Source organism: Micromys minutus (genome assembly GCF_963924665.1).
Source record: "Micromys minutus genome assembly, chromosome: 32".
Lineage (NCBI taxonomy): Eukaryota > Metazoa > Chordata > Mammalia > Rodentia > Muridae > Micromys > Micromys minutus.
The window spans coordinates 1,896,234-1,910,781 of record NC_137967.1 but is presented as its reverse complement, the minus strand read 5'-3'; the positions used below and the strand labels follow the sequence as shown (position 1 = coordinate 1,910,781).

General features: G+C 43.4%; 1 protein-coding gene across 1 annotated transcript in view; it reads left to right on the top strand.

The window, feature by feature from the left end:
• Positions 1-14,548, top strand: part of PRMT3 (protein arginine methyltransferase 3) — an 81,017-nt gene that overhangs the window by 16,871 nt on the left and 49,598 nt on the right. Inside the window, exons 9-10 of the mRNA XM_080909154.1 lie at positions 2,515-2,636; positions 9,140-9,239. Of these exons, the coding sequence (XP_080765280.1) occupies positions 2,515-2,636; positions 9,140-9,239 (222 nt within the window). The remainder of the gene's footprint in view (positions 1-2,514; positions 2,637-9,139; positions 9,240-14,548) is intronic.

Below are 14,548 nucleotides of genomic sequence, written 5' to 3'. Positions count from 1 at the left end.
CATTTTAATTGTTCATATATCCAGTATAAGAACATCTATACATTGTTTTTATATTTATACTAGAAATAATGCTTCATGTAATATGTATGTATGTGAGAATATAGCTTACTTTTTATTCATGCTGAGTATGGTGGCGTGTATGCCAGTGTATAATCCTAACACTCTGTAGGCTAAGGCGTTAACTTCCTTCCTTTCTTCCGTCCTTCCTTCCTCTCCTCCTTTTCTCTTCCTTCCTTCCTTCCTCTCCTCCTTTTCTCTCTCTCTTCCTTTTCCTTCTTCTCCTTCCTCCTTTTCTTTTTGGTGGTGGTAGTGTTGGTTTTTGGGAGGGTTTCTTTGTGTAGCCCTGGATGTCTTGGAACTTGCTTTATAGACCAGGTGAGCCTCAAATTCGACCTGCCTCTGCCTCTGCCTTCCATTTGCTTCAATTAAAGGCCCGTGCCACCACACCCAGCTTTGTGGCAGGAGTTTTCAAGTTCAGTGCCTTCATAAAAAGTTTCAGGACAACCTGGCGAGCTACCTAGCAAGAGCCTGTGCCAGGAAACCAAAGGCTGGGATGTAGCTCAATGATACGCGCTCTCCTGGTCTGGGCTCGATCTGTGTTGTGGCAGAAATGTAAAAAGGTGGACTCTGGGTCATAATGGTTCTTCTCCAGGTGGTATTGGTGCCAGCTTGTCCTTCCACCAGCAGCCAAAGCAGTGGATGAGCAAGCTTCTCAGTCTCCAGGCTCTTGTTTCGTTCCAGTTTTATACATAGTAATGAGTTTTGTCGGTGCAGTGGGTTTAGTCCCCACCACAGAAATGATCTTTTCTGGGAGCTTTTGCCACACTCACGCTGTCTGAAGCCGCTCTGCACATTTGTACTTTTTGTGTTTTCCTGCTTTCTTTCTGCTTTGGCTTATTATATTTTATGTGGAACTTGACAAAATTAGTTTTTTTGTAATGATATTATGGATTGTATATTGAAAGAAAATTCTTAGAGACCCGCTGATTTTGCCTTATAGGAGGAAGGTGTAGGGAAGGCCATTGGTCCCTCACTGAGATTTCAGCCACCCCTTCCTGTATCTTGACATTTATATGCTAATTCTGCTCTAAGCACACTGGCCTCGGTCTGGGGAGGTGCTGGAGTGTATAGAGTAAAGAAGCTTAACTAACTGGGGAGGTGGGGGCTCATCTGTGCAGCTGTGGGGAACTCACCATACTCCCCAAGTAAGCCTCATAAACTCACCGGCTTCCCAAACCAGACTCTTGAATTGTGGTTTTTTGCTGGTGTCCTCAAGAAGGGTATTAGATATAATTTTGTCTCTCAAGGAAAAGTCCTCCTGCAACAGCTGAGTCATGTTATAAGCAGTCTTTGACTCTTAAAGGATTTGTTTTGTTTCTGTATGAGAAATTGCAGCCAGCCAGTGCCGTGTGCACTCTCTCCCACTGAGCTACATCTGGGGACCCCAGAACTCTGATATGATGTGGTTGCATTGGAAAGAAGAGGAACTGGGAACAGAAAGAACGGAAAACAATACTGCTACATAGTTCACATATAAATAAACACCGAGCACGCTGTTGGTGCACATCCTCAGTGTGCGTTCCATAGACTCACCTCAGAGGAAATTGCTAGTTAGTGGTGAGGTCTTTGTATGACGCCATCCTGCTATACAGTCTCAGTTCTCTGATCATATGAATCAGGTATTCTCCAACCTGTTTACAGTTTAAACCCCCTTCCCTGCTCTGGTATCCATCCCATTTTTTATTGTGTCACTGCCTGGAATTGCTTTATATTCTTTTATTCACTTATTGATCATTTCTCCAAAAAGTTTGTGTTAACTGTTAAGTCAAAGACTAGGAGAGCTAGACATGGTTGTATGTTCCTGTGATTCCAGTGCTTATAAAACTGTGTGTTTAACATACATGGGCTCTGGAGTGGTGCATATTTGGGATGGATTTATAGCATTTGTTGGGGATGTCACTGTCTGTGAAAGACAGCACACAGGTTACCTCCTGGTATTTCTAAGGTTAGCATAGAAGTCATTATTAGCTGTCACTGTGATATTCTTAATTGACATGTGTTTGGTAGATTCCTCTCAAACTGCTGTCCCACCCCTTCCCTCTGGTCACCTCCCCTCATATGCCACGTTCCCTTTTGCCTTTGTAACTGTTTTTAAATTTGGGTATGCTTTAATTCCTTTTGCTCAAACTCGAAAGGCGTGTTTCTGCCCAAATTCAGATTTACTGAGCCTCAGTAAGACTCGAGCAGTAAGCAGAATAGAGTAGAGTATCTTTATGCTGGCCATGGAATTGCTTGATTTGTGCAAAGTGTCTCTTAATTTAGCGTTGTTGGCCTAATTGTAGAATACTGTGGCTAACTGAAATGTTATTCCTTTTAAATAATCCATAGATGTTGTTTTTGTACATAGAAATTACAGTATTTAATCAACAAAGTTAAACTTTTATCAGAAGGTGCTTCTGTCTCAAATATTCCCATGTGAGTGCAGTTTGAAATAGAGGCTACTTTCTCTTTCAGGTTGTTCTGGATGTTGGGTGTGGAACTGGAATTCTCTCCATGTTTGCTGCCAAAGCTGGGGCAAAGAAAGTGATTGCAGTTGACCAGTCTGAAATCCTCTACCAGGCTATGGATATCATAAGGTAGAAGTACATTGAAGGCCCAGTTTCTAATTAATTTTGAACTTGAAAGCTTACATATTTCCTAACTTTTAGCAACTGTCAAGTAAAAGACAGTCAAGATATTTGTCTTTCTGTAAACATCTACCCACATAATAAAATCTTAAGTTGAGCTGGCTGTGCTGGAGTTGTGTGCTGAGTCATCCTGACTGTTGTCCTGAAATTGTTCTTATGCTATTTTGACCCAGAGCATGTGCTGATTACAGTATAAGATCAGGAGCCATTATGGGGTCTTAACACAAGACTCCACAGAGGAGGTCTGTCAGGAGGCCTTCTTTGGCAGAGAGCAGTTAAGACTACAGACTAAAGCCTATGTTTTCATTTTCTGGCATCAGCCTTCCTTTATGCTAATTCTGGAATGGTTAGAAGCAAACTGAAGTTGCACCATTCTGCAGGCTGTAAAGGTTTATTTCCCATTTGTACGCTGCACAATTAAACCTCATTGCCGTTTTAGGTTTCCTTAGCAGGCACCTCAGATGCTTGTGCAAACAAACATGAGAGCCGCCATGTTTTTCCTGTGACCATCTTAGCACTCGCCCTGTCACTCACACAGAGTGGCAGTGTGATGTCTCTAGGCACACAGTGGAGTTTAGAGTGTGGTGACTCCCACCAAGTTCTTAGTGCTGTGGCAGGCCACGGCCGCTAGGTGCTTGCTGAATGAAAACCTTGCCCCTGTGTAGGTTTTTTTCAGATGGAGGTTGTCAGAGGCGATAGTTGTAGCACAGTACTGATGCTTGTGAAGCCTTGTCTCGCTCTGCTGGGTGACCTTGCTTAAGCTTCATAACGGACATTGTCGTGCCAATCCTTATTGGTTCCTTATTAGAGAGGACAGCCAGGCATGCTTTGCAGAAACTCGCATTTTTGTTTTCATGGAACTATGAGCCGTGTAGCCTGGCCCTGTTTCAGCCACACATGGATCACCACACCCAACTGCAGTGCCGTGTTCCTGTCTGTCAGAGCCCTGCCGGGTCAGTCATTCTGCTCCTGTGTTTTTGTGGAGGAATTCTAACATGGTCTATTACACCTAACTGTAAATGGGTTATCAGTCACTCATAGGTTTGAATGTTAGCTCAAATTATTTAATAACAGCCTACTAACAGTGCTCAAACTGTAGGTTCTCCCACTTAACAATAAATTGCTAACATTTCTTTAATATTTCTGTTGAGTTTAGAATGAGGAATACTTCAGTTATTTAATTTAGATTACCTTAAAGTCTAGAATAGTCCAACCAGCTATTTTGTACTAAATGTACTTAGAGTTTCAGGGGTGTTGGTGATGGCAAGAAAAACTAAAATGTGCAAGAGAAAATTTTTTCTGCTATTATGTTTTTACCTATGCAGAGAGTAATCATTCAGAAATGTAAACCAAGCTATTCAGCTGCCAGACAGTTATACACTATGTCATTCTCAGGTCTCTGCTGGATGTATTTTACCATTTCTCTGGTTTCTTCCCAACTCAGCCATGGAAGTCTCATCATTCAGACTTTGACAGAGCTGGAGAGTTTCCCTGAGAAAGATGATCTATTTCACACTTAGAGTTGCTTCTGTCTAGCATATTAACAAGATAAAAAAACCTACTGAGGCAGGGTAGCCCAGCACACAAGCACCTGCCTAGCATATGTGAAGCCTGCCTTCGACCTCAGCACCACAAGCAGAGTAAAAACAAAAACCAAGGGGTATTTTGACCTGCTGCCATGTTCATAGGCCTGTCTTCTAGACTAGGAGCTCTCTCTCTTTTCATCTCTAGCACCTGCAGAGCAGATTGATGGTAGACAGTTAGCAAAGGCTTTGCATAAGATAAAAGCTTCCTGGAATGCCAGCTCCCCCTGGTTTTTGAACACCTGCCCGGATGTCACCTGTTGAAAGTGAGTTAAGTTGCCCTTCTAGGGGGCCTGGAGACCCTTATCTGCTTGAATCCAATGATTTTTTTCACCACTGTTGTTACTGGAGTAGAGGCGGGGTTACCTTATTGTTCCACAGCTATATGCAAGTGGATGCACTGGGAGTGTGGAGCTCATGCCTTAGCCTTGTTCTTAGTTGTGTATCTCCCCTCGCCCCCCTTTTATCTACCATATAGTATTTGTTTTTAGTTGATTGTGTGTCTGTGGCTAAGAAAACTGGTGGAGGGGAGTGTCCTGAGCAGGGCATCATTCTTGTAGTCCTGTTTCAGATCCTTTGGCACTCGGGCCCTGTACACCTCTGTGCTCCCCCTCTGGGGTTTGTGTTGTGAAGAATGGCTTTATTCAGTGTGCTGTGCACTTGAGAGCAGAGTCATGCATGAACTGGTTTGCTGTTCTGATTTGCTCTTTATTCTCTCCCACCAAATTACCAGAATCTTTGGTCTGATACCTCTTATAATATGTCTGCTTTTATATTCTAGTTTAAATTCATTATCACTTCAATATGTCTGACAACAAAGATGAAGAAATATGTGGCTTGGACTCTGGATTGAAACCCCAAGAGCGCTGTGCCTATTAGTGTTCCCATGCTGTCACTGTCAGCTTGTGTTGACATGCCTGTGTTCTTTTCTGTGATTTCTAGGACACCTGTCACCACTTTTAAATGTCACTCACTTGATTATGAAATCCTTCTATGTTCTGGGCTCTGTACCTGTGTATTTTCTCATGTTTCTTAAAGTGCTAACTGTGTCTGTATATCTAAATCACTGGGAAAACTGGATTACAAGCTTGATTGTATACTACTTATTCTAAAGATACACAAATGGTTCTTCATTGTCATTAAGGAAATCTGACTCCATTAACCTCACCTCCCTGTATGAGCTCTTTGATACAGCACTCTACTAACTCCATTCTCCCCAACACAAGGGAAGTTGAATGAATATGGATGGGGGTTTCCACCAGAGCCAGATCCACCATGGAGATCCCATGGCACCCTGTGCTGCCCACTGCCCTCTCCCCTGATTGTCTTCCTGAGGGTGCTGGCATATGCAGCTCTCTTGCCTCCCCTCCTCTGGTATCTTCATAAAATAGATGAGACCGCTGCTTTGAAGACAGGAAATAGGCAGAGAGGTTATTGCCGTATGGTTTCTACACTGAAATAAAGTGGTAACTCAATGCATATTGGGTTAATTGAGAGAGCTGCTTAAAGGGCTTATTACAGGGAAATATTCCCACAGATTGAAGCTTTGGTAGCTGGACAACAGGACTGGGGTACAGTTGGGTGTCTAAGTCCAGTCTGTAGGTCTTTTCTGAATTGGAAGTCAGCTGGTGCTGAGAAATGTTCCTGGGAACGCAGGGCCTTGTCTCTTCTGTGTATCTTTGAATCCCCTCCTCTTTGTGTCCGTAACCAAGCAGGCGATTGCTGAGATTGGCAGCAAAATCATAAATAGGCCAAGCAGACAGCTGTTCTCAGAGCAGGCCTTGTCTCCACACAGCCCTTCCAAGATGTGTCAGTGTGTGTAGGTGGGTCCTGCTCCTTTAAGAAGCATGAAGTATTTATAGCTGCTTAATATTTAGAAATAGCAAGAAATATCTAAGTATTCCTTTGAGAAACTTGAAACTAAGCTAAGTTTCCTCTTTTTGTTTTTATCTGAAATACTGCATAGATATAAACAAACACAGTAGTGTAAGTGAGCAGTAAAATGCATAAGCATTCATAATCATGGAGGGAAAATAACATATAGTAGTAACCATCACCTGCTTTTCAGAAGCCACCTCATCCTCAGCCCTTCCCCAGTCGGACAGGCTGCCATGACTGCTCAACTGCACACATATGTCTATGGGATATAAACCTACGTGCAGAATGAGGCTCATCAGGATAGAGCTACCTGCTGACTCCCTAAGCACTTGCTTGGCCTTTTTCCAAAATGGTTATGCTGGTCTGCTTTGACTCAGTCACACATAACAGTTCTCATTTGAAGAATTTGCAGGGTTTATTAGTAAGCCTATGTAGGGGCCATGTAGTCTCCTTCCTCCTTTTTTCCCTCAGAACCACCTAAACCCTCTTGGTGAGCTACTTATTGCTTTGTGTGTCCTTTCTTTCCTCCCATAGATTTCTATTTTTTTAAAGATAGCCGTGGCATTCCAGTCTGAATTTCACTGTAGGTGAGCCTCCAGAGAACCTAACTTATCAATGGGAAGCCCTCTCATCCCCCTACCTACTTTCGAAGGCCTGCTTTTTGAGGGAAGCCAGGCAGGAAAGCATGTGTTTCATGATTCCCTTAGTATGAATCTGTAGACTGAAAATCTTGTAAGAGAGAAAAGACTACCAGAAGTTCAAGGCTCTGGAGAGAGACAGAGACAGAGAGACAGAGATGGAGAGAGACTTTCTGACAATGAGCAATCATTCTTTCATGTGTTGTTGATCATGGTCACCTAAGTATAAGTATTTTTCAACAACATGTACTTTAAAATGAATGCTTTAGTATAATAATGCAGGAAAAACTCCCATGCAGTTAATATGTATGTTCTCTATTGAGAACTTGGTTTAATTAGATAGCAGCTCAGTCTTCAGTCTGCTTCCCAAGGTCAGTTTAATTCTGCCATCTTAAGTTACAGAAAAGTAGGGTTGAAAAATACACATCAGTCAGTCATTAAGCATATAGTGGGTCAAGTTTTCTTTTTTCTTCTGGTGGCTTTGTTTTCTGTTTGGTTGGTTGATTTTTGTCTTTTTGGTGTTTGTAATCCAAGTTCCTCTTGAACTTGTAGCAATCCTCCTGTCTCAGCCTCTTGAGTGCTATGATAACAAACACGTTTTATCCTGCCAGATCTAAAAATAGACTGGGCTAGATTCTCGATACCATAATGACTTTGCTGTTCTGTGCCATGTTTGAGATGTTCACAAATGTGTGACCCTCCAGCAGCCAGTGAGCAGGCCAGGTGCTAGTGTTGTCTCTTATCCTGATTTCACTAGCCCAGGGAGATCATCAAGTTTGGTGAGTGTGTGCAGCCACCAGAGAAGGTCTTGGTGCTGTGGTTCTGGCTTCCAACTCCCTAACTACTGTTGCTTCTGAATTCTGGGGAGTCCTGCCTCTGTTGTCACTGTTGCTGTTTCCACTCTTTCTCTTCATAAATATGCATTCATAAATGCAGATTTCTTTTCAGGCTAAAGCCTTTGCTGTTAATTCACTGTTATTGCCTTGTTAATCAGAGATGTTTTAGGTCATTTATCAACCAGTCAACCAGCACAACAGTAAAAGGGACTTTAAACAGGCACTTTGTTCAACAAACAGCATTAATATTCTGGGGGAAAAATATGTTATTTAAGCAGCTTTCAGAGACTGTTTAACAGACTAGCACATGGGTCGGCGAGAACTCTCTGAATAGAATGTCAGTGGCCAGTCCCTGACATCATCAGATGGGATCACATGAGACTAAGAAGCTTTCGTAGCAAACTATTATCAGGGCACACAGAGTGGGAGACCAGCTTTGCTAGCTGTATGTCAGCCACATAGAGGCTAACGCCTAGAATTTACAAAGCAGTGCAGAAACTAAACACTGAAACGGTGACACTGTCAGCCAGCAAATGGGCTAATGAAATAAACAGTTCTCAAAAGAAGAAACATAACGGGCTAATGATTACTTTTAAAAGTGTTCAACATCTACTCAAGCATCAGAGAAATGCAAATTAAAGCTGCTCCTCTCCACCACCTCACCCTAGCCAGGCTAGCTGCCCTCAAGAAATCTGACAACAGATACTGGAGAGGATGTGGGGAAAGAAAAGCCCTCACTCATTGCTGGTGGGGTGCAGATTAGTACAGACATTAACAAAGGTTAGTTTGGAGGGGCTCAAAAACCTAAAAGTAGAAGTACCGTCTAACCAGCCGTTCAACCCCAGGCACCTACCTACTGCAGAGATGTTTGCACACCCCTGTTCATTACTGCTCTGGACATCTGTTTGCAACAAAATGGACCCAGTCCAGATGCCCATCAGCAGATGAACGGAGAATGAAATGTGGTATTTGTGCAAAGCAGAATATTACTGAGCTGTAAAGAAAAAGAAAATTTACAGGAAAATGGATAGAAGGTGTCATAATAAATGAGGTGATGCAAACTCAGAAAAAAAAAAACCCTTGTGTTTTCTCATTGCAGACTCCAGCTTATAATGTATAGTGTATATATAAAAACAGGTAGAAGTGTGGGTATAGTATGGTTTAGAAAGGAAACCAAGAGAGCCTTATGTCAGGTGGTGAGGACAGAATGCAAAGAGGACGTTAAGCTAAACCCACCCCACTATCAGCTCCATCATAGTCTGTGGTCAGAGTATATAAAATTTAATTGATAGTGAATGCGTGAAAGAAACCCCGAGGGAAGCTCCCTAGCTTCTGAATGGCCATCCTAACTGCCAAAGTTCCTTGAGATGTACGGAGTTTGCGAGTGGGCAGTGTTGGAGTGGCTACACTAATCTAGCTATGCAGGGCCTCCTTTGTGAGTTAGGTAAAATGTGGAGATATGTCTTCACAGTTTCCGAAACACTTAGCAGGCTAATCGAATTCATTTTAACTTTCAGACTAAATAAACTTGAAGATACCATTGTACTAATTAAAGGAAAGATCGAAGAAGTGAGTCTTCCCGTGGAAAAGGTGGATGTTATTATATCAGAGTGGATGGTAAGTACAGTAAAAAAATAATTTTTTAAAGACAAACATGGTAGCAGTTTTACTCATTGTATTTGATGAATGACTACAGCAGCAGCCTTGGGTGGTGGCTGGTTTTAGATGGTGCTGACTGTGTGGTCTCTGCAGATGTAGCTGACCTATTCTGTAGCTTTGTAGGGATAACTCGGAGGACTAACCGGGATGTGCGGGGGCTGGGCTATCCAAGTGTCTCCATCCTGCCCCTGTTCTCTCCTGTGTTATGTAGCTTTACAGATGATGCGAAAGCTTTGGGTCAAGGCAAGATATCTAAATATGATTAAATGACGGTAATTACTAAAGGATAGGGATTATTGATATAAATGGATGAAATCCCAAAAGTGACAGATTTCCTGTGTAGAAAAAGGTCTGTTTGATAAAGGGCTTAAGTTATACGTTATCTATAATATTTTTTATGAGCATAGTGACAATCCAGCAAAATAGTAACTTTGGGAGCTTTTGACGTGTTAGGATTTAATGGTCAATGTCTAGTCTAGAGCCAGTGTCACCCGGGAGTGGACGTAGGCTTGTGGCTGGTGTGTCACTCAGGAGGCAGGCCCTGAGCCCTCTGGTCTCAGGCTGTTGTTGGATGTTGAGCTCTATTTTCAGCTGGCCTGCTAGTGACGCCTCTGCAGCTAGCACTGTAGGATGCGTGCTCCTTTCTCATCTTGAGGGATAGAAATCATATGCATTATCATTGTGAAATGTTTAAGCAACATTTAGTATACACACTTTGTTTACCATCGTGTTTCCTGAAGTGATCTCACGTGGCTTAGCTGGTGGCTCAGGATGAGAACAGATGAGAACTATTGCCTGCCGCTGTTTTTTCTTTCATTTCTTACTTCTCTGTGGCTTCATTTGTGGAAGTGTTTGTCTTGGCTGTTGGCGCCTTAAGGACACATGCACTGTGTTCCTGGATACCCTTTTCTCCATTTTATTTTATTCTGTTCTTATAGGTTTTTAATGCAATTATATAATTGCATCATTTTGCCCTTTTTCCTCTCCAACCTGTCCCAATTGTGTATGCCTGTGTGTGGGTGTGTATGGTTGTGTGTGTGTGAGTGTGTGCTAGAGACATACATGTGCTCAGTCCATAATGTTCCTCGTATGTGTTCTCAGAGCTGAAGCTTGGTTGGCTTTTGCCCTTTAGTCGAACCTGCTGTCACAGCCGTCACAGCTTCTGTTGTTATTAAACCTCTTTCTCCAGAGGAGGGACCACAACTCACTCCACCACGTCTCAGTGTAGAAAAGTGGTGATGGGCCCTCACAGGAGAGCTTGTCCTGACAGAAACTCACTGGCCCCAACACAGTTGTATTTGTGATTTTCCTGTGTGAGTGTGAAGGCAGATAGTGTGTGTCAGGTTGAGGGTGTCGCTGGGAGTCAGCCCTCCTAAGTGCTTAGCCTCTTTCATTACCTCTGGGGCACGTGATGGAGCTTCTCCGTGCCCTGGTTTCCGGCTCTGTAAAACGAAGAAGCAGCAGTACTCATTTCATGGGCTTCAGCGAGGATCAGATGAGCTGCTGCTTGCAGACGTCTCAAGATGGCTGTGGAAACAGCTGTTCGGTTTCGGACAGTAACGCCGTGAGCGAATGAGTCCCTAGACTGCGTTGTGAAGCATGGGATGGCTGAGTAACTGCCCAGATGGCTCTGCTGGACAGCAGGCCCTGCAGAGACCGTGCCAGGATTCATCCTGTTCTCCTTCCTTTCAGACATGACTTTTGAGTCATCCCGGGTTTGTCTGTTATTGCCAGCCCTTCCCGTTCTGGAGAGCAGCTGTGGCCCTGATGCCCTGACTGATGATGAGGATGGTGACGGCTGCACAGTGCTCTCCTCTTCAGGGCTATAGATGTGCTGATAGGATTTTAGTGCTTGTGTCTTAACCACTCCTCCCTGTTCTAGCTCGTCTGTGTCAGAATGTCGGTGCCAGCTGTCCTTTGTCAGTAGCCTCTGCATACTTCACCTTTCAGCATCTCTTAAACACGAGCACACTCACAAGTTCTCCTTCATGCGCCACACTCACAAGTTCTCCTTCATGCGCCATCTCTGATTTAATGGCTGTGAACAGCTGCTTCTTTCCTGGGCAGTTTCTTGGGTCACACTGTTCCTACAGAACCTTCTCAGCGTCTTGGAAAGAACTGGTTCCAGTCTGAATTCTTTCCCCTGCAGACACTGTTTCCATGTAAGCAGCTCATAGATGTGTATTTGACTCTGTCCAGTCTCCCTGGAGGCCGTGTCCTTTTGGGATGCAGTTGTCCGATCATCTTAGGCTGTGTCTTTGCATCTGCCCTGTCATAGCCTTGCTGCGGGGCCCCATGTGATGAGTATCTGGTTACATTTTCCTCCAAGTTCTTCCTAATTGTTGCTGCCATTGTCTTATATAGTGATGGCTAAATCTTGGCTTGATTCCTTCCCTGGTTTTCAAGCCTTTTTAGCATCTCATCTTGTTGCTTTACCGTCTGTCTTTGAATTCCATTCATGATGAGTAATGTTCATGTGTCCTTACCAGGCTGGAATCTGTATCTTTGCTCCGTTTTCTCTCACGCTTATTGTGTAGACTGATGGGAAGGAACTGCCATGGAGTGCTGTGTAGCTTCTGTGCCGTGCTTTGTTTGGTTTTGTTTCTCTACGTCTGCATAGGTGCGAGCTCGGACGACTACTCTGACTGATGAGCGGGTGGCTTCCTGACCATCCTTTCCTTCCTGTATCATCTCTCCAGGAAACAGTGTGAGGGTAGTGTCTTTAAGTCGGGGGCACTCAAGGCTCATCTCCCTTTCCTTTCCTAAAGGTCTTTTACGTTTTGATTCCATCCAAGAGTTGGAAAGATTTACCTAACATTCACAGAATGTTGGGTCATGTACAGATAGGTAACAAATGGCTGTTAAGGACCTTATACAGCCAGAGCTAATTTGGCTCTGGACCTGAAGCATTCCAACATCCCACATCCTTGGAGTTCAGTCAGTCTGCCTTTGTAGGTACAGTTTCTTGGGAACTTCATTCACACAGTGGAACAAAGCCCCTTGTCAACTCTAAACACAGGAGGGACACAGGAATTTACCTTATTGACTTTGGCAGGATTATAGATCACTGGCTTTGGCTCAGTTCTTTGAGCCACATCAAGCATTAAATTGGGGCTTTGCATTTCCCTGAGGCTGATTTGTGCTTGAAAGTCCTTCGAAGTGGGTGGGGTGGGCAGGGCAGGAAGTGTTTGACAGTACCAAGCTGTTTGGGTGGGCTACTAAATTCACTGTCTGGCCTTGCTGTATGGGCAGTTTCTTGTAGTCCTCACTGAGCTGTACTCCAAGCTTCTTTACCAGGTTTAGCAAATGCCTTTAGGATAGATGCTTATTGATGCCTCTAACAAGATGGCCTTTTCTTCTTGTTTATTTGTTGTATTTGGAAAATTGAGGTCTCGTTCCTTTAACCCTCTAATCATACTGCTAGTTAACATTTGTTATAGCCTTAAAATCTGTGAGTGTGTGTGTGTGTCTATTGTGGAATCTAGTGTGTTTATGGTACTATAGCAAAAGTACTAGAGGCTAAGTAATCTGTTAAGTCCAAGGTCAAGGATATCGTAGGTTCTGTGTCTAGTCAGGGTCTGGTGTCTACTGCCAAGATTAGAACCTTGTAGACTGTGTGCTCTAGAGGGGCAGACACTGTCTTCACATAGACAAGAATAGAAGTGGGGAAGCCCATCACCTCAAGTGTGACGGGCTTCCTCCTTATGGCTCAATTACTTTATAAAAATCTCCAGTTGTATGTTTTTGAGGAAAGGTCTTCAAGACAGACCTTACACTGGCAGTGTTTGGCCCTGGCTGGCCCTGAACTCATGAACTCACTGTACACCAGCCTGAGTGCTAGGACTGTAGGTGTGCTCCATCACATCTTCCTTTCCTTCCATCTCCTGTATAGTCAATTAATTTTTAGTTAGCATACAAAATAAAGGGCTTTCTCGTAACGTTTTCACATACGTATGTCATTGTATGTTGCTCATAATTCTGCAGTGGCCTGTCTTCCTGCTGCCCCTTTCCTCCTCTGTGTGGCTCCCCTCTGCCTTCATGTCATTTATATAACATGTAAATGTGCGTGTGTAAATCAGGTTGACTTCATGTGAGAGAAAGCATGGTACTTGTCCTTCTTCCTGTTGCCCTCACTCTTCCTTCTAGGCTCCTCCCTCCTCTGTAGTCCCATCAATTTTCTTGTCTCGTGTATGAATTTTTTAAATACAAAGTTTGCATATGAGGGAAGAAATATATTTGCCTTTCTTATTTTACTTCATACCAGTTACATTGTTGGTATATCTTTAATATATAAATTTGGGGACACATTGGGATCCTAGCACACTCTGCTGTGTCTCTCTTAATATGTGTCTCTAACGTGATTGTCTTTTTTAAAGGTGCCAACTTACACTTTGGATGTTCTCACAAGTGTGAGATGCTCCGTTATCATTAGTCATCCCCACAGTGTAAGGGAAGGGTCTTGTGCTGATCAGGTCGTGAGCCACCTAGTGGGAAGAAGGTTTTTAAGCTTTAGAGTTTTCCAAACTGAGAAGAGCCAAGAGGAGAGGCACCTTGCTCTCCAAAAGCCATGTACTAGAGAGAAAGCACTTTATGGTCTGGGGTCTGCAGGAGGGACTTGGCATTACAGTGGCCAGCACGTACTAGGTTCCTAAGCAGGAGTAGCCATGTTCATTCTCCCATAAGGGGATTCTGACAAATGCTTATTTTATATATGTACAATCTCACTATCTTTTGAGTGCATGCTAATATAAAAATATTAAAAACTTACTCTTCCTCTTTTCCCTGTTACCTGGGACCCATCTCATCTTCCACCAGCATCTGTGAAGTGTGTGCATCTCAAGCCCATGGCATGCTCATTCTTTCAACAGTGCATTGCACACCTGTACTTGTGTGTACAGCACAGGTGTGCTCTGCACATGTCCTATTCCTGGTTTTTGTATGCATCTCTTTTTAACCCACGTGCTTCGTTCTACTGACTGCGATAGCTACAGCCTTTAAATGTATTCATTTCAAACTATTCCTCTGTGGCTTCTGCTGTGATTGATCATGGCTTCTGTTGTGATCGTGGCTTTTGCTGTGATTGTGGCTTATGCAGAAGTGTTGAATTTCAAATGTCAGGAAAGGCTGTGAAGCCTATGAGCACCTGCTGCTGATTCTCGTTTCCTTTGGGATAAAGGAACAGACTCTACTGTCATTTCTTCAGACGTGTTCACACCTGTTTCTTGATCGTGTATCTGCTGTGTGGACTGTTCCCTGGTTTGGGGTTC